Raw genomic sequence first — 21,179 nt, 5'->3', positions numbered from 1 at the left:
ATTCACAATTCCTTTAAGATTATTATGAAATCGAGAGAAATATTTTTATTTCGAAAGATTCAACTGAAATTAAACGTTTCGATATTGTATCTTGTAGAAAAAAAAATTCAAACTAAAGGACACAACCAACTGTTCAATTCGTCAATCAATAAAAAAAAAATGGAAATTGAAAATTTAATAATTATTTGACAAATTAGGGGGAAAAAAAAAATTATTTCCACATTTCGTTGATTTTCTGCAGATTTTGAAATTTTCCGGGTGGAAAAAAATAATGTCATCATACTGTGTTGGTTTTATTGCAAAAAATAAATATTCATCAAAAATTGTGAAAAATTATTCTCAATTAAAAAAATATATTTAAAAAAATATTTTAATTAAAAAAATATATTAAAAAAATATTTTAATTACAAAAATATATTTAAAAAAAAAATTTTGTTAAAAATATATAATTATAAAAATGATGTGAAAAAAATATTTAAAAAATATTTTTTTATTCACAAAATTTTGGAAGCCATTGGAAAAAATTCGACAAAATTGTCCTCGATTTTTTTGTTTGTAAAAGCACCTTAATATTCTTATTTAATTATATTTATTAATTTTAATCGTACGTCTCGCTTTCTCATTGTATGTGTGTTTTTATGTTGTGTACAGCAATACACAGTGAAAAAAAAAAAAAAAAAAAATGCATCTCATTCGGAGAGATAGAGAAAAGAGAAAGACAGTTTTCATGCAAGAGAAAGAAGACAATTTTTAGATAATATTTATATATATATAGAAAACGAGAGTAGAATGATTTCTATTTTTTTTTTCTTATATAGAATTTTTACATAATAGAAAAAGAAGATTTAAGGTAACTGAAGCGTCTAATATAGTATATAATAATCAGAGGCGGACTGTTATCTAATTTTATTTTTATATTCACGTCTCACAAAATAAAATAATCGAATTTTATTCATTATTTTTATAAATAATTTTTTTTTTGCCTCTTTATATTGATTTTTATAAATAATTTTTTTTGTAAATAATTTTTTTGTAAATAATTTTTTTTGTAAATAATTTTTTTTGTAAATAATTTTTCCGCCTGAAAGAATAAACTAATTATAAATAATTAATTAATTTTCAATTAATTAGAAAATTTATAATAAATTTTAATTTACTGAATCAATATATATGTAAATTATATGGTTAATTAATGTAAATTAATTAATTAAATAATTAATTAAAATTAGTTAATTAAATAATTAATTTTAATTAATTAAATAATTAATTAAAATTAGTTAATTAAATAATTAATTAATTACATTTATTAACTACAATATTCATAAAAAATGGAATAATCTTAACTCTCCTGCATTATCACCTTTTATATATTCAATTCTCACAAGTTTTGAATCATTTTCCAATATTAGCAATTTAGAAAATTTATTCCCAAACTGGTTGTAAATAATTGTATTTAAAAGTTACAGTAAAATTTAAAGAAAAAATTTAATTTCAAAAATTGAAAAATCATTTTATTTTAAAAATATTTTTTCGTTAAAAAAATCATTTATAACGTTTAAAATAATCTTTTCTAATAATTTATATCCAAAAAATAAATTAGTTTCTCTCAATTTAAAAAAAAAAAAATTTCTCTTAATTTATTTAATTTTAATTTTTAATTTATATAAAAAAAATAAATAAATACAAATTCATAAATATTTTCACAAAAATCATTATTATTAAAAATTAATTTTAAAAAAAAATGTTTGGTTTATTGGGAATAAATTTTCCTTTGAAAAGAATAACTCTGCTTTTTGATTTAAAAAATAATGAAAATCGATATGAATTTTTTTGATCGTTAATTCTGCGAGGAGATTTAAAAAAAACTGGAGATTTTTTTTTTCCAGTCCACCTCCGGAAGCTGATCTGCAATACTAAATAGGCCATAAATTCGTGTGTGAAATGGAAGCGTTGTAAAAGTCAATATAAGGCTCTATTCGTTGAATGAATTTTCGAAGACATGTGTCGAAAGGAAGACAAGAGAGAAATTGGTACGAATGTAGTAGATCAAACGTTCTGTGAAAGAAAGATATACATCAATTTAAAAGGAGAAAAAAAAAAATTAACACACTCAATCGTGCACACACAAAGGTTTTCAAAATTCACTGACGATATTTAATATAAAGAAATTCATCATCAATTTCCAAATTTTTGTTAATAATTGCAAATTTTTTACAAATTTCTTTTAAAATTACAATTTAAAAAAAAAAATTTCTTTTTTTATTCCTATTTACAATTAATTGTTTCTCCTCGATTATTTAAAAAAAAAAAAGAATTGAAAATTCAAATTTCGAAAAAATTCTCTTGAATTTTTTTTATAATTATTTTTTTTATCCTATCAACATTCTCGAAATTAGTAATTATTAATTAATTATAATTAGCAAATTATTAATTAATTATAATTAGCAAATTATTAATTAATTATAATTAGCAAATTATAATTATTTATAATTAATAATTTTCAAAAAAAAATTCAAAATTTGCGATGAAGAATTTCTTATTAAAAATCCCCAGGGAAAATACACACGCAAATATTTCATATACCATTCCATTTTTTTTTTTTGTTTTTTTTTTTTTTTCTCATCTTGATATTAAGAAGCCTCGTCGAAATGTGAGATAGAAATTAAGAAGCACCTCGATTTTTCATCGAGGATTATAATTAAGTTTACACAAATCGCAACAGCTAGAAATCTTACATGTGTACATAATATGTATAGGTATGTGTAATATAGATTGTATGATACAGATATATAGATATAGAACTACGAAGGTACACGAATCGCTATAGGTACAGGTTTTGTTCAATATTTCATAATAATAACAACAATAATAATAATACTAATAATAGTAATGATAATAGTAGTGATAATAGTATAGTAATGATAATAGTGATAATAGTAATAATAGTAATAATAGTAATGATAAAAATAATAATTTTAATAAAAAACAAAAAAATTATTAAAAAATAAGTTTTGTGAAAAAATAATATTATACAATATTGATATTATAAAAAGGCGAATGACGACAGTAATTAGAATTAATGCAAAAATGATATGATCGGCGATATTCAAAAAAAAAAAGAAACGATAAAAATTTTTTTTTTTTCAATTTCACTTTCTAGTGCCAAGTTATTTTCTGATTGTACAAACGAGACTTGATTTAAATCTTATTCAAAATTAATCACGCTCGACAATTAGACATTCGCTGTGCACCCATATTATTATTATTATTTATTAGCCAATTACTCCACGAACTTTAAATGACTTTCCCTTTGAACTTGAAAGATAATTTTTTTTTTCTATAGATTTCTATACGTTCTACCATTTTTTTCTATAGGTTTCAATTTTCTATTGATTCCATAGTTTTCTACAGGTTCTATAAATTTTCTATATAAGTTCCATATAGTTTTCTAAAGGTTCCATAATTTTCTAAATAGTTTCTAGTTTTTTTTTTTTTTTTTTTTTTTTTTGATAAGATTTTTTTTTTTTTCATCATTCCCCTTAGAAAGTCCCTTAAGTTCAATGCGGAAATTTATTTTTTATAAAGATTAGTTTATAATAAATATGTGGATCGCCGCAGGATCCAGTTTTCTATTTTCTTTTTTTTCTCTCTCTTTTTTTTCTGTAATTGATCCCACAGAATAATTGTTTTTACATCTAGGCACAATTCCTAATGATTGTTTTGGGCGATCTTGTGCGTGATGAATTAATTCGGATAAACATGCCTTGCATTTTTTTTTTTAAATATTTTAATTTCACATAATAGTCCCGTTTGTAGAATATAAATAAAAATTTAATTTTAATTAAAAAAAAAAAAAATTGTAATAAAAATATTTTTTTTGAAACAAAAATTGAAAAAATAATTAAAAAATTTAAAAAAAAAACCGAAAAATATATGCAAGGCATGCGTATTTGAATTAGCGAAAAAAAATGAATTTCTCTAAAACTCATTTAGTCAGTCGATTAGAGATTGATAATCAGGTTTTTTTTTTTTTGTCTTTTCGCTGACTGTACGCTGTCTATCAATTTTTCTACTTCATAATAAAAAATCGCTAATTAATTTTTATTATTCAATTTAAAAATTCTTGAAAAAAATCAAAACTTTCATAATAATTAAAATAATATTAATTAAATAAATTATGAAAAAAAACAAAAAGGAAACATTCCTTGGTGCATAGAGTAGGGAAAGTGAGGTTTCAGGAAACGCAATCGGGAACTATAGAGAAAACCAAAAAAAAAGAGAAACAGGCATTTTTTTTTTGACAAACTTATTGTATATTTTGTTTCTTGCATTTTTTTTTCGACAATTAAAAAAACAAGGAAAAATCAAGAGATGGGGACCCATATGAAAATGCGTTGGAAACAATAATTCGAAAAAGTGCCAAAAAAAAAGATTTTTTTGTGAAATAAAGGACTTATGAATTAACGCCAATAGTATAGAATGACTAATATATAGTAAATAGTATTAGTAAATAGTAGAATAACAGTGGAAGAGAGGATATACAATATTCTAGTAAGTTTTTAATTTTAATAATAATAGGACAGAAACGGTAAAAAAAATTCAATATTCAAGTAGAATAAAAAATGAAAAAAATTATTGAAAAGGCAAGGCAATTAAAATTAAATTACAAAGATAAGAATACAACAATAAGTAACAACTAGTTTTGAATAATAGCGAACTTGGCCTTTTTTTTTTGAAATTCTCCAAGCAACACGCAAACTAATTCTATAAGTAAAGGCACTTAAAAAGTAAAAATAATAATTGACAAATATCGGCGATAGTAATAATAAAGAGTAAATAGAATACAGATGATAATAATAATAATAATATTAATAATATAATAATAATATAATAATATAATAATAATATTAATAATAATAATAATAGGAGGACGATAAAAAATTAAAATTAATATTGATAATTGTATAATAACAATAATAATTAGCGGACGTTATTAATAATTATCAATTTTAGCAGGCGATAGGTGACAGTCACAAAAAATACCGGCAAAGACGTTGAAAAAGAAATTCACAGTCAACAGATTTGGAAGAGGTAGCAAATCTTATCACATTCAAAAAAGCGCACATTTAAAAAAAAATCAAAGCAAATCCAGGCAAAAAAAAAAAAAAAAAATCATGCAATTTATAAATAAAAAATCACTCACGAAATTGAGTTTTCGTAAAATTAAAGATTTTTTTCCATTTTATGGAAATTTTTCCCAATAACATAATTTTTTTCTTTTACATATATATTTACGGAAACTCTTTTTTTTCCACATGAGTTTCCATTATTTTATCAAAAAAATGGAATTTATTTTTTTAAATCTTAAAATATTTATGGAAAATTAATTCTCTATCACGAAAATTGAATTTCCATTTTGAAGAAGATTATTCTTCCAAATCTGTTTTGTGCGAGGGGAAAAAAAAGACGGCGAAGACGCATATATATATAAAAATTCAAAGTTCATTGTGTATTTCTCTACACAGAGGTGAAAAAAAATTTGAATGAATCATGCAAGTATAGTTTTTTTTTCTGTGTGTATCAGTGTTTTTGTGACGAACATTATAACAATCGGCTCTCATTATTTTGAAAAAAAAATTTATCCCATTTTGGTCCAGAGGAAATCACACGCACACATCATTCATTATTACATTCTCATTTTTATTTATTTTTCTTTACTATTTTTTTTTTTTTCATTATAATGAGAAACGTTGTACCAAAAAAAGGATATTTTCTTTTTTTTTCATGTGATCAAAGTGCGTACGCATTTTTTTTTTTTTTTTTCTCAATTCTCAAATGTCGACTAATCTCTAAACAACTAACTATAAGGAGCTTAACCGTTAAAATGCTCGCTCTGACAATTGTTTTCTCGTAAAAAATGATTTGTCTTGCCGGAGCTGAGCTGATTGTGACTTGCAACGCAATTCCTGGCCCAATATTGGTTCATGTTTTTTTTTTTATTTTTACTTCCTTATAACGATGGGCGAACCGAGAAAGTCTCTCCGATTTTGGAATCTCAATTTTTTTTTTGTTTCTGAAATTCAAAAACCGGATGTGACCAAAGTCGGTAGGAGATCAAGAAGGGCGACAGGAGAAGAAAAAAAATGCAAATAGCAAAAAATAAAGTTAATAAAGAGTTTGTGACAAAGTTCGCAAGAAAAGCCAATTTTTTTTTTGTCATTGTCGATAAAGAGTGATTGTCATTTTTGACTATACACATTGAATAGTAAGAGTTTGTATTTTTTTTTTCCAGTAAAAAGGAGTTTCTATATCTATCGCTTACTCTCTTTTTTTCTCGCTTATCGTTCTAAAACGTTTATCTGTTAATTCTTTATATCTAACATTATCTATATAAGAAAGGGGGTTTTTCTTTTTTTTAAAAAAAAAATTACTTAATACTATCTATGTCTCTTTATCCTTTTCTTAATATCGACACAGTAACACCGACGCGGAAGTAAGAGTGGAAAAATTAACTGATACTAATTAACAAAGCTATATATGAAGATGAAAAACGCCAGTTAGATTTATCGCTAAGCTAAGACTCTTTTCTCTCCATCTTCTCACTGTTTTTTTTTTTTTTTCGTCTCTTCTAAATTTTTTTTTCCGTTTTCTAGAAAATAGTTCACTCGTCGGGGAAAATTTTCCTTAAACTCTTCTATGGGGAAAAAATTTTTTTTTTCTAAATAGGGAAAATAGAAAAATAAAAATAAAAAAAAGATAAAATAAAATTTTCCCCGATGAGGAAAGTTATTGAAACGGAAAATAGAAAATTCGAAGTGTAGAGCCATTTGGAAGATCAGACAAGGAAAAAGAAGATCGAAATTATCCGGCACGCATTTTCTTTTTCTCACTTTTTCATTCTCTCACAGATATATACTTTTTTTTATTACGATCACACCTCTAAACTATTTCCTGATGGGAAACGACGAATTCCCAGAATCTAGTAAATTTAAATGCCTCTCACAATTAATAAGCACGCATTCCATTCATGATAATAAATTTCATAACCCGACGAATACTGCTCGCCATTAAAATTCTTTTTTTTTTTGAAAACTCACTCCTTGTTAAACCCTGTGTCTAATCGAATTACAATATTATACACAATTTTTTTTTTTTGTCTTTGTCAAGTAAAATGGTATCACGTGTGCAACTTTCGAGTGTATTTTTTTTTAATAGCTTTGTATAGGCGATGTGTGTTTCGAGTGTATTATAATAATTTGCCGATTTTATTACAGATTTTTTTTTTTTTGTTTCACGAACATCAAAAAGGTAAATTCGGAAAGTTACTGTTTGTGCTCTTGTCACGTCGCTCAGAGCACGTTTCTCTCGCTAGAGTCAATCACTGGTCCTAATTAACCATGTTTATTTCGCTTCTTCAAAAAAAATCCACCCTTCAATATCGTTCGAAATTTTTTAATTTCCATTTTTTTTTTTACAAGTTTACAACGAATAAAACTCGAAATGAAATTTAATCTATTAAATAAAAATAGATTTTCAATTTTTTTTGGAAATTTTCAAATTATTCTTTTCATATTGAAAATTAGAATTTCGGATAAAATTGAAGTGAGGCTCCTTTGAGTGAGGCGAAAGCAGACATTATTTTTTTTTGTGACTCGTTATTTTATCACGTAATCCTAGTCTTATTCATTATTAATAAAATATAGAACATTGGGATGCAGCCGTCGCGCAATTCAGACACACGTGTTTACAATGCGACATATCAAATATATAGTAGAATATAATTACATTCCATAATAGTGTGTGTATAATGATTTTATTTTATATTTCTTTTTTAATAAGTGTCATTTTTTTTTCTCATATAACTATAAATATTCATTTTTTTTTATATGCTCTGTAGGCTAAGCATTGTTTACTACGTGGCCAAATCCAGGCTACGAATTTCGAAAATTTTTCTTTTTGCCAAAAAATTTTAATTTTTTTTCTTTTTCTTCTGAAAATTCGTTAGCCTGAAATTATTTTGACACCTTGTAGCGAGTGCTGGCTATCCCAACAATCACATCGGCCCCCCTCAACACAGCTAATGCGATGATAATCCATCGAAATGTCGACAAAATGCTCCGAGATTATTTATTTTTTTTTTTGAATTTAAATAAACGTAAAAAAATTTATAAAAATTCTCTTCACTCGGAGTATTTTGATTACAATTTCAGCTCGCGACCACTGCCCCATCGATTATTTTTGTTTTTTTATTTTTTTTTTTATTTTCTTTCAGTGAAATGCAAACTGGTCACTCGAACACATCGTTTTTAATTAAATACTAATCGCAAAATCGAGAATCTACTTTAATTGATTTCTTATAACGTTTCCATTTAATTCGCTTAAAGAAGACTGGCACCTGTTCCCATATATTTGATAAAAAGCCTCGTCACACTAACGGACACGGCGACTGGCAAGAGAAACGGATCACACAATTTGTCAATTTTTTTTTTTTTTGATATGTTACCTAAATGATTTTAAAAAAATTTATTTTTTATCAAAATGCAATTCAAAAATATTGAAAATTAAATCGTTTACACAAACAATATTGAAATTACTTTTTTCTAAAATTTCCTTTTTCATCAAGCCAAATCACCTTTTTTGTTTACATAAAATTGAACGAAAATTCCACTGTGATCCCTGATATTATTTTTTTTTATCCCATTTCAAGTCTTTAAAAATTTTCAAGCAAAAAAACAAAGCTTAGGAATCTAAGCAAACTAAAGAACCTCTCGAATCATTTCCTATTAAAAAGAGTTTCTGTGTGTGTGTCGTTTTTTGATTCGAGAGAGCGATATTATTTTCATATCGTTTCAATTCTTTTTTATTTTATTTACAATAATATTTTTCAAAAATTTTATACATCGACAAAAAAAAAAAAGACGAGCTAACCAGTAATTGTATTTAAGACGATAGGGCTGTCATTTCGAGCACTAGGCAGTTACAAGTATAATACTCGAGACTTAAAGCTACAATTTAAACTGTATTAATCAAAGTCTAATCGAAATTCTAATAATTTACAAATAAAAAAAAATTAAATTAAAATGGAAAAGAGTAAAAACGCGTAGGAAAAGTTTAATAGTAAAAATTAAAGAAATAATTTGAAATGAAGAAAAATTTAATATAATTGCAATGAAGAACATTTTATGTAAGAAAAAGAAGTAAAAAATTACAAGAAAATAGAGAAAATAAAAATTAAAGGAAAAAGAAGAATAGAAAACAGTTTGTCGATATTATAAAACAATAACTAAAAAAATACTTTTTGTAAGAAAATTAATACTAAGTTTTCTGTTTTTCGTGTGTGTGAGTGTAAAAATGTCCGTGTGACTTTTCATTTTCCCTGCGCTCTCTTTCTCTCTTTTTTCTTTTTTTTTGTTAAGTGTAATTGTCGCTGCGTTAGCAATATCTCAGAGATTCGAAAGACACAGATCGTAGATGCAAAGACTGGCCCCCTTCGCTCATGCCGGCAACTCGCTACCTTTACTTCCAGCGCTTTTTTTTTCTTTTTTTGGTCGAGAAGCTGAAGACCATTTAAAAAAAAAAAATTTCTTTCACAAAAAAAAATTAGGAAAAAAAAATAGTATTTTGGTTTCAGCCTCGTCAATAATATTGGATTTTCGAGAGAGAAAAAAAAAACAAAAATCCAACGCTTAGAATTAGAGCTAGCCTACAACTTTTGGCACAAACAACATTTTGCCGGGCCGGCACTCGCTTTTATTTTATTTATTTATTTATTTTTTTTTTGTTTTCTTTTTCTTTTAGTTTGTTCACATCTTTCTTTTTCAACATTCGCTCAATTCAGTTTCAGTCACGCGTCTCTCCATTTTCACGACGCTCGCGCATTCTCTTTCTTCTTTTTATTATTATTATTATTTTTTTTTTTATTTCTACTATATATATATGTGTATCATTAAAATTTAATTGACTCCAACAGAACGTCATGTCGGTCAGACCAAAATGTTCACTCTTTTCTTTTAATATAGATCATTTCCGCGACAAGACGTTTGAATGTGATTAAAAGCTAAAACGCGATATTGAAAACTTTTTTTCTTTTTTTGGTTTTTTTTTTAATTGCAGAAAAACTGCATCAGTCCGGACTGCGGGGGGTTTCTTTTTTTTTTTTTATACGGAAATTGCTTATTTATACCTGCGGTTTTTGTCAAGAAATCTTGGTCAATTTTCACACCACGCTCTGTCGACCAACGCTTAAACCATCGTCAATTTTTTTTTTTTTTTACAAAGTCTTCGCGACAATTTTTTTTTTTAATAACATTGAAATACAATAGATCCCTAGGTACCATTTTATCGTTTTGTCGACACTCCTACAGGGATTCCTCGCTGTGTCGATGGGAATTTTTGGAAATTTTTTTACACAATTTTTTTTTTTTTAAATTTTTATTTATTTTTTTTTTTGCAAAACCAATTTTTGAACAATTAAATCACATTTTGAAATTTTTCAAAATTTTTTGAATTTTTATAAAAAAAAAAAATTTTTTTCATTACCAGTACGACACAAACGAAAATTCCCGACAACAAAGTAATGCGCGTTCGCACGTAGAAACTCGTAATAGCGATATGTTCAAAACGTTCAATCCTCCTTCCTTCTTCTATAATCTAACTTATCAATAGTTAGCTCTACGCATTCCTAAATTTCTAATTTAATAAAAAAAAAGAAAAAAAAACTAAGGAAACGTGTCTAGTGTCCTTTGTATGTGCGTTGTCTGTGTTCGAGTTTTTTTTTTTTTTTTTTTTTTGCTCGTAGCGATGTGTGCGTGTCTGTAATACTTATCGTCAAAAACTGAAGGATAAAAATTATAAAAAAATAAACACCCTCGCGACTTAGACAGCTTCGGGAACAATCGAAACGGCGAGTCTTTTATTTACAAACGTAGAAAAAAAAAAATAAAAGAAAAATTAGAAAAGAAAACAAGATTCGGTATTCATACATTCAAAGTCTATTAACTCGCAGTCAATTCAAGTTTAGCCTCTCTCCCTCGAAAACGTCTTCAATCTTTTAAATTATTTTTTATCTTACTCTAATCCATTTTTTTTTCATACTGAAATAATTTCAATACTGAAGTATTTTTTAATACTGAAGCAATTTTTTTGTTATTCAAGTTGATTTGAAGTATTTTTTTTTTGGGAAATATTGAGGTATTTTTAATATTTTGAATTTTAATATTACCTTAATATTTTGAACTTCAATTTATACTTGAATTTTACTTTAAAATATTGAAGTTTTTTTTTTGTTTTCAAATAATTTTAAATTAAAAATAAATCTTTAATGTAATTTGAATTAAAATTCAATTATGTCAGAATTCTTCAGAACTATTATCAACTTCGTTTTGCTTCTGTAAATATAGTAAATGTAGTATATTTAATTTTAAATATAATTGTAAATATAATTGTAAATTAAATTGTAAATGTAATTGTAAATATAATGTAAATGCAAATAGTAAAACTAAATGTAAATGAAGAAATGAATGTTCGTTTTCGAGAGATCAGTTTCGATCGCCGTTGATACCGTCCAGGACGCTTAGTGACCAACTTGGAAATCACTTCGCTTCTCTACGAGCATATCGATCCTCTCGTGATGATTATTATTATTATTATTATTATTTTTTTTTTCATGGAGGCATCGTGAGAGGAACGATTTGTCGACGAAGTTGGAAGTAGCACCTCGCAAAGGGTCCCATGACATTGGCTTATTTTAACTCTTAAATGTTAATAATTACTTGTGTTTTCCTCGCCCGCCACGTTAAAGCGCCTTCAGACACAGCCTTTCTTACAAGGGGTATTATTATTTTTTTTTTTTTTTTTTCTTTTCAAAAGTCACGGAAAAAAAAGTCTGAAAAAAATTAAACACGAATCGATGACGAGAAACGTGGCGGAATTGGAAAATAATACAGCACTCTCGATTTTTTTTCTTTTTTTTTTCGTAAAAATCGAGAAACTATCTAAAAAAAAAAAAATCATCAGTTATCGACACACAATTTGTCGATTGGCTGTGTGTAATTTTTTTTTTATTTTCTCTCCTATCCTACGAGTAAAGTTTTTGCCTGTACTTCAACTAACTTGAAAAAATTCTTAAATCTTACATTATATATATATATATTTATATATCAATGTAGTTTGTTTTTGCCGATAACGGCGAGAGTAGTTTTTTTTTTTATTTCTCCCGTCGCGAACGGCCAGCGTGACGCTTGTAAAATATATTTATCTTAGGATTATTATATACGTTAACTCTGTACAAGTATTCAGGACTGTCAGCAGAGCTTTTTTTTCCTTCTCTTTTATTTTCTTATTAATTCTTCTTTTTTTTGTGAAAATATACGAAAATTATTCGTATTATGATGAAATGGACGAGAAGATACGGCTCTGTTGATGATAACGATTGAATTTTCCGGTTTTTTTAAATTGAAGCTCTGATGCGCAGGTCTGTCTTGTAAAACACTTTTTTTGAGTTTTCTCGTTCCTGTCTCCAATGGCAGGTTTTTTTTTTAAATTCCCAGCCCTAAACTTTTTTTTGACCCTAGGTTGATTAATTATGGGCTATTATTATTTTTTAAACAGTGGCTTAGTGAAACCGTCGGCTGACATTCGAGGAACGGTTCCAAAAAACGATATTGTAGGATGAAGTCTTTTATGGGTATATTTTTTTGTTTGTTTTTGTTTTCCGAGCACCAAGACTCACTGCGATGATGACGATTTGAAAAAATCATGTTAAATCAATCCGAGCAGCCAGTCTATCAGTCGTATACGGCACTAGGGTACCAATAGTGGTAAAGGGCATAGGGCTGGAACCACTGTGGCTCACAAGGCGGTCTCTCTTGTTAGATGTTGCTCTTTGAGAACGATACCCTTAAATGATTGGATTCGCTCAACTGGAAATTGTGCATTTTCTGGAAAAAAAATGTGAAAATTTGCTGAATTTAAATAGAAAAATTAAAAATAAAAAAATATACATAAAATTTCTTTTCACTTTAAAAATAATGAATAAAAAATGTGAAATAAAAAACAATTTTAATTAAATTTACAAAAACTTTCAAAATAAAATAATTTACTCTTTTTTAATGAAAAATTTTTATTTGAAAGGTGAATTTTTTTTTTCAAATTACAGCAAAGTCATGAAAATTTTGAAATGAAAATTGTTATCGTAAAATTATATTAGTTTAATGCATTTGTAATAAAATTCAAAATTGAGGCATTTAATACAAAATACCATCGTATAAACCGCAAAAGGTATACTCATTCTTCGCATATGTCACACATCACTAAAGCGTTAATTAAACAGAATTTATGAAACCCTTGTAATAAAATAACTCAATTGCTGTTTATAAAATATAAAAATAAAATTCATTTTTATTTTTTTATTATTAATTAGAATTTGTCGACTTACAATCAGAGCTGAAACGGCATCATCCATGCTTGCCATTTGAATAAGCGCCATTTTTCTGTCCTTGGGGAAAAATTTGAAAGCCTTCACAGTGAAACCATTTTTCGTGAATGATTCCTTTATTTGTTCTTCGGAAACAGTCGCTCTGAAATTTGTTTTTTTTCAAATTGTTGTATTATTATTGAAATAGTTAAATAAAATTCCACATGTAGAATTTCGAGGGAAAGAAAAACTTACGGAATGTTCGATAAATGCAACGTTGAGCTTGGTGGATAAATATTCTGATAATTCTTAGAGCCGGGTTTCTTGAATCGATGCAGAGGACTGTTTGTGTAATCCTTGGTGAGACCTGCATCAGGTTGTCCTTCTCGTGGCAATTGGACTGTCTGATGTTTGCTCAACATCACTCTAATCGGCTTACCAAACACCTTCAGCTTGTCCATGTGAGTGATCGCTGTAAATTACCAATGTCACTTTTATTATTAAAAAAATATTTCATTTTTGTTTTATAAATCAAATATTCAAATTATAATATTTATTTATTATTTAATTATTAATTTATATTAATTGAATCAATTTATTTATTTTTAAAAATGGCCATTGAAGAATTCGAAAAACTTCTTTTTGAAAATTTGAAAAAAAAATTAAAGATTTTACCTAAATGTGCTTGATGAGGCTCGGCCAATTGAATGAGGGCAGAATCCTTTTTGTTGTAGAGGATTTTCACACGCTGTACATCCCCGTAAACACCTAGAGTAAACAATAAATTTTCAAAATGAATTTCAAATCTTAAATTAAAAAATCGAAAGTCGACGATATATAAAATCTACATTGTATTTAAATATATATATATATTCTAATTCATGCATAAGAAACTCTGCTTTCGCTTTAATTTCTTAAATTACAAAAAATGTTCTCTTGAATTTCCTAAAACGAAATTTTTTTAATTTTCTATTTTTTAACAAATTTTCAATCAAAAAATTAAATGTATATTTCTCTTTAATATTCTTTTTCTGAAATTGAATATTTTTATTTTTACCATAAAATTTTATCTCCGAAAAGAAAATTTAAATTCTGCAAATCGAAGAGAAGAGTTTCTTTCTTTCTTTTTCTTTTTTTTTTTTTTGAGAAGTGAGTTCTCTATTCGGGTTGACATAATCCAAGCGAAAGCTCTTGTAATATAAAATTAAGGTGTTTGAGGAAAAAAAAAAAATCAACTGATTATTATATATTAATAAAATATTAATGAAAAATTTAGAAGAAATAAATGCTTGGAGATAGAGAACATGATAAATGTGAGGCGTATAAAAATGGTGATGACAACAATGACAATAGTTATAAAATGGCGATAAATATAGGTTTGTAGTAATAAAGTAAGTTTGAAATCACGAAATATAAAATAATTGGAAAAACGGATTAAACGAAAAAATTATAGAAATTTGAAGTGATACAATAAAAAAAAATAAATAAGCCTTTTTTTTAAAGAAAAATTAAAATCTTGCAGAAATTATAAAGAATAGTTTTTTTTTTTGATAAAGATGATCGTTTTTGAGAAATGTTTTTTTTTATGGGTCAAAAAATTTAATTTAAATAAATTTGATGTTAATTTAAAATTTTTGCAAATTATTTTCCCCTTGTTTTTTCAAATTTTTCCAAAAAAAAAAGAATTGTAGCAAAATTAATGATTTTTTATTATTTCGTGAGAACTTGCAACATTTGGAGTGTAAATATAATTAATAAATGTAATATAATTAATAATATAAATGTGGAGACGTACCAAACAGGGTAAAGAGAGCGTCAGGCGTGACCATCTACACAGAGAACAGACAGAGTCCAGTCAGTAGTCAGCGAGTATATAGGATTTAATGTATAGTATGGGCACGCACAAGGTTCACGTACTTTTTAAAAAAGAATAAATTTTTTTTTTCCAAAAAAGAACAGGAAAATTAATAGAAATTAAAATTTAAATTAATAAAATATTCCCCAATGAAAAAAAGAAGAGAATCGTTATTTATTAAAATTATATCTACCTTTGAATATTTAAGTCAATTTGATTGATTTTAATTTTTAATAAATTCAATATTTAATGTTTCTATTCGAAGAAAATTATTTCGAAAGATTAATAATTTTCATTCTATCATTGAGTAATTATTCCTTTTTTTTTTTTTTTTAAATTTGTATAAAAAATGAAAAAAAAGAGATAAATTCCACATAATTTTCTCTTTTTCGACTGTCGATGTTTATATATAAATATATTAGTGTAACGTGAAACTTGTGCGCGATAAAAACGATAGTAGTACACACAGTTATAGTACAGTAGTGACAAGTTGCAGCTGCGAGGTGTGACGTCGACACACATTTCGAGGCGCCCTCGACTTTATAAATGTCACTGTTATTTTAACTTTTGTGTCCTGACAATATCGTGACATTTATTCCAAGTCGATAATTGAAATTTTATATGGTACATTCACATTTTACATTCTTGTCTTTTAATAAATTATTTTTCAATTAAAATCACATATATCAAATTTCATTGAAATTATTTTTAATTTTATTAAGAAATAGAAATGTAAAATTATATTTTCAAAAAAAAACAAAAAAAGATTTTGTAATTAAAAATCAAAGGCGCCTCGACGAAAGTAATATCGTAACGATGTTACGATTTGAGGGCTAAAGGTATTGGTGACTTTATATAATAGAGTGATTCGTACAAGTCTGCTTATAGAAAAATGAAGATTAAGGGTCATGGGCATGACATGGGAAAACAACGCATCGTGTGTGTTACGTATTCTTATATCGTCGAACGAGATTATTTCCATTATCTAGATTATATTGAATTTTTCAATTATTAGCCCTTATGGAATTGTTATTTTTCGAGGGGAAATTATATTCGATTTGGAAAATGAAATTCATTTCTCGTTCGTCGAAATAAGAAATAAATATATATATTCGAAAAAGGGTCAAGAAACTGCAGGGTATGCCAACGTAGTACTACCTCATTATTTATTGATAGATCACGTAGGTACGTACCGAGATATTTAGATTCTTAGTCGCGAAATAAATTCACCGCGAGGCACGTTGGGAGAATTTTTTCCAAACTTGAATTACAACCAAAGTCAGTATACATAAACAATTTTATATTTCAAATTTTTTTTTTTTTAAATCCATTAGTGGATTCGAATAATTTTTTTCGAAAATTAATATTTGAAAAATATGTGCCTCGCGAGGAATTTCTCGACTAATTCTCAGTCTTGAGTTTTGATGAGTAAAAAAAATATCCTTGACTCGAGTCAAAAAGGCGTTTTTTGGTGAGTCAAAGAAAGTGAGATGTTAAAAGCAAACATTGGGAATGAAAACACTTACCTCTTCGTTGAGATTGCTGATAAGTAAAACTGATGATGGTTGAGGACTACCGGGTACTCGAACACCCAATGCACCGGCACTGAGGGCAAATCCTCCTAAACCAGCGAGACCTGCCGCGGGAGCAACTCCATTGTAGTGTCCTGTCAAGGGCGATGGAAGCCCGTGCATTGCGGCAAATGGTGATGCCAAGACGCTCGGCGCGCCTGCAATGGACTCTACTTCAGAAAATTTATGTGACGTTATTAATACAATTCGAAACACAGGATGAAATTTAAAAAAAGAAAATTAAAATTAATATAATTAAATGTAAAAATTAATTCTAATAAAAAATATTTCTTATAAAGATATGATTTTTGAAATTGTTTTTTTCACTATTTTTTAATATTCAATTTAAAAACATATTGTTTGATTAAAAATATAATCGAAACTATTTCTAAAACACTAACTAAAAACTACTAAATTTTCTAATTTAAAAACAAAAAATATATTTTAATTCCGTTTTTTTTTTTAATTGACCAACTTTCTAGTTTGAGTACCAGTAACAAATCCCTTGTTTTTTTTTTTTATTTTTTTTGATATACATTCAACAATTACAAATAAAATTTTCAAATAATTTGAATCTGTAATTTGAAACTATTGTTTTTCTCATTTTCTTTTTGAAACAAAGAGTTATTATTGTAGTGCCAAGTAAATATCCATAGAAATATAATACCCATTCAACAGTAGTAGCATTGAAACAATGGAAAAAAATTGCACTATTGTAGTCTCCGGTTATAAAGCATTTACGTTATATACTCGGGCGTTCTCTTGAAAATAACCCCCCCGTTAACTTTTCAACATTAATTTATATAAATATTTAAAAAAAATATATATACAGTATTGTTGAGATTTAAAAAGAAATTTTTATATAAAGTATAAAAAAAAAGAAAGGCTCGCCTTAATAAAAATGTTAATTAATTCTGTAGAAGTAGTGGAATAATTAATATTTTCAAAAAAAAAAAACAATTTTTGAGACGAATGAATAAACTAAAATTTTTTACAATTTTCATTTAATAGAATTTCAATTACCTCAAAATTTAATTTTAGTCGAATTTTTAGTTCCTTTCCTTCCTTTTTCCTTAATTAATTAATTAACAAAAATTTCTTTTAATTCTTTAAATAAAAGATTTTTCCATCTTAAAGAATTGTTATTTAATTTTTAATTTACAGACTTTTTATAATTTTTTTATCGAATTTGAATTATTTTACAGAAAGAAAGGAAAAGGTTTTTTTCTATCCGAATTTCCATTTTACAGAATTCTTATGTTTTTAAAACGACGAATTTTTTATTTTAGAAAATTTTCATTCGTCCGAATAAATTGGTAGAAAAATTTAGGAGCAAATTTCAAAATTAATCAATAAGAAAAAATCAAGGAAATTATGATTTATTTAAAAATTTGCGTCCAAATTAGATATTTATTCGTATAAATAAAAAATTCGGAAAAAATTTTGTAAAATGTAAATTCAAATAAATGAAAATTCGACTAAAATTAAATTTTAGACAATCAAAAAATTCTGTGAAAAGAAAATTCGGAAAAATTAATTTTTGGAGCTTATTTATTTTTTCCTCGATTTATATTGATTTTTCGAAATTTGAAAAAAATACATACCAGGCAATCTAGCACGTGGCTGTGTACCAGCTGCTCCAAGAAGTAATTGAGGTAAAAGTTCACCTCCAAGTCCAAGAGATGCAACATCTAAATTTGCGTCACCAGTAGGTAGAGTTGGATTCGTATAGTCTCGCGATTTATCGTTATTGTACTTGACATTCAAATTCTGCATTTTACTGTAGTCAATTCGCAATGTACAACAGGAATTGTAGATATTCTGACCGTCCAGAGACTGAAAAATAAAAAAACAGAAAAATATTATTAAAAATATTAATATTAAAATACAAATAAAAAAAAAATAATGCAAATTTGAAATTTTTCTCCATTTTCAATTTAATTAAAAATGGAAAAAAATTTCTAATCGGAAAATAGTTAAAATTTTGTTTGAGAATGAAAATTCCGCTTGAGTGGATAAAATTGAGAATTTTTTAAGAAAAAACAAAAATTTTTTTTTTTTTTGCTAATAAAAGAAAGTTTTTTTGTGGAAAATATTCGACACGGCGCTAATGAAACTTACAATCGGTTTACGAGCAACAACGAGAGGAAAACTAGAAACCACAGGTGCACGCAGCGACCAAATGCCAGTTCGCGCTATTTGGTTTTCATTAATAATCTAGTAACGGCCGCCACACAATGGCGGTGGTTTAACTCGATGGCAGAGTTTGTTTGACTTATATGCTCTGTTTCGTTTTGTTATGCGTAAGTAAATAGGTTCTCTCTCTCTCTCCCTCTAGATTCACTTCAAACCCAACGACTTGTTTGCATACACGAATGAATTTCATTTATTACTCTAAACACAATCACAAAAAAAAAAAAAAAAAAAAAACTACAAAAATCGAGTTTACATTTTTCAAAACTTTGGAAAAAAAATTCTCAGATTCATTTAATAAATAATTTTTTCAAATTCGAAATCAAATTTCGAATTACAAAACTTCGAAATTTTTTTTTTAAAAATACAAAAACACATTCTAAAACTCAATTTTCACAAAATGAAATTATTTCAAGGTTTTACGTACCTTTTAGGAACAATTTATTATTTCATTAACTTGCGTAATCGTTAGTTTTATGTGTTACTCTGCATCGACTGTCATAAAATATTTTATGAATATTTGTGTAAAATGTAATATTGTTTAATTATAATCATGGCTTTTAATATTTGCAATTATATTAACAACGAAATTTTATATATATACAAAAATTTTACAATATCCATAAATTATAAATAATCAAAAAAAAAATGATAAATAAAAATTTTAATGCAAAAAAAAAAAAATGGTAATTAAAAATATAATGGAAAATAAAAATTTGAAAATATATTATTCTAATGTTTGTTTAATAAAGTAATGAATTTTTAATGAAATGACAAACATTGTGTGTGTGAGGAAAATAACAAAAATTATGGATTATAATTCGCTTCGATAAAGATATGTATATATTAAATGCCCTGGATTTTTTTTTATGGTGAATGATTGATGAACAGCGGCAAAAAAGGCTTTTTCACAATATGTATACGTTCAGGGGATTTCAAAACAGATGCGCAAGATTTATTACTGTATTTAAAAAAAAAAAAAATTGTGAAAAGTGTGTTTTATGAATATTAGACAAAATTGTGTTGTTCTTTGAAAAATCCTCTTCATTAACTGTAGGGTCAGTCGGGGTAAATCCGAACGGGGGGTAAATCCGAACGCTAATTATTTCAGCTTAATTAAAATTTTTAAAAATAAGTTCGATATGAGAATTTTTACCTCAGATCCTCTTGAAGAGATTTTAAGTATTATCCCATTTTTTGTTTGTTAATTAGCAACAGCATAAACAAAGATAACAAGTATTGCAAAAAAGATTGAAAATCAAAGATGACACTCTTTCAGTATTTTGTCTCGTATTTGAAGAAAAAGAAGCTAAAAATTCATTTTATTATTTATAATTGTTTGTTATGAATACTAGAACAGAAACTATATTTGATTTTTGCCTTCTGTAAAATTTTATTAATAATATCAGACCGTTCGTATTTACCCAAGAAAATTGGAAAACTGGGGTAAATCCGAACGGTATTTTTAATAATTTTTTTTTACATCAAAGCCACACAAAATTGTTTTTATTTGATTACACTATTATTTTAACATTATAAAAGTACATAGAAAAAAGTTTTTCTTTCTATACGTATCCTCGTTAGTAATTAATAAGCAGAAACTTAATCTCTGTTCTCTCGAAGGAGTGTTTCAATTTTTTTGCCAAATGGTTTGTTGAAAAAAGTTTTTCAGGATCTTAATAAAATTTGGTATTCTACGGTTTTTGGGGTCGCTAATTACCAATTTGAAGTCAGTTTTTCAAAATTCAAAATGGCGGACGAGAATTAAAAAATTCATTGGATTCGCTCGAAAATTGTTACTCGGGGGGTTTCAGGGTTAGCAAATTTGATCATTTTTAAAAATAAGTTTTAGGAAAGTACGCCATTTTGAATTTAAAAAATTTGACTTTTATTTTTGTATTTACATTCAATCACTCCAAAATACTTTCTGTACCAAGTTTTGCAAAAATCCGTTATGATTTGATAAAGTTATTGAAGGTTTTATTTGTGTAATGCATTTTAATTTTTAACCTGTTTGATTTATGTATTTATATATGAATCATTATTACATAATAGGTTTATTATCGTATTTTTTTTGAGTTTTTATATAAGTTTAACAATTGCAATACTTTAAATTTATTTTCCCTAAGATTTTTCTGAAATACAG

The 21,179-nt window shown here is 26.2% G+C and overlaps 1 protein-coding gene across 6 annotated transcripts in view; it reads right to left on the bottom strand.

The window, feature by feature from the left end:
- Positions 1 to 4,842: 4,842 nt before the first annotated feature.
- LOC127281875 (polypyrimidine tract-binding protein 2) overlaps positions 4,843 to 21,179 on the bottom strand; it is a 492,268-nt gene continuing 475,931 nt past the window's right edge. For 4 of the 6 annotated variants that reach the window (XM_051305847.1, XM_051305850.1, XM_051305844.1 and 1 more), the window contains 7 exons: positions 18,445 to 18,676; positions 16,796 to 17,013; positions 15,210 to 15,243; positions 14,090 to 14,182; positions 13,670 to 13,886; positions 13,436 to 13,577; positions 4,843 to 12,938 (listed from right to left, as the gene is read on the bottom strand). In XM_051305847.1, the coding sequence (XP_051161804.1) occupies positions 12,870 to 12,938; positions 13,436 to 13,577; positions 13,670 to 13,886; positions 14,090 to 14,182; positions 15,210 to 15,243; positions 16,796 to 17,013; positions 18,445 to 18,676 (1,005 nt within the window). In that variant the 3' untranslated portion in view covers positions 4,843 to 12,869. The remainder of the gene's footprint in view (positions 12,939 to 13,435; positions 13,578 to 13,669; positions 13,887 to 14,089; positions 14,183 to 15,209; positions 15,244 to 16,795; positions 17,014 to 18,444; positions 18,677 to 21,179) is intronic. The other 2 variants (XM_051305845.1, XM_051305846.1) reach the window with 2 other exon arrangements.

This window comes from Leptopilina boulardi, unplaced genomic scaffold, assembly GCF_019393585.1.
Source record: "Leptopilina boulardi isolate dan_hultmark-lab unplaced genomic scaffold, ZJU_Lbou_2.1 LbouV2_278, whole genome shotgun sequence".
NCBI lineage: Eukaryota > Metazoa > Arthropoda > Insecta > Hymenoptera > Figitidae > Leptopilina > Leptopilina boulardi.
Note: the sequence above shows the minus strand (reverse complement) of the source record. Positions and strands in the feature narration are given on the sequence as shown.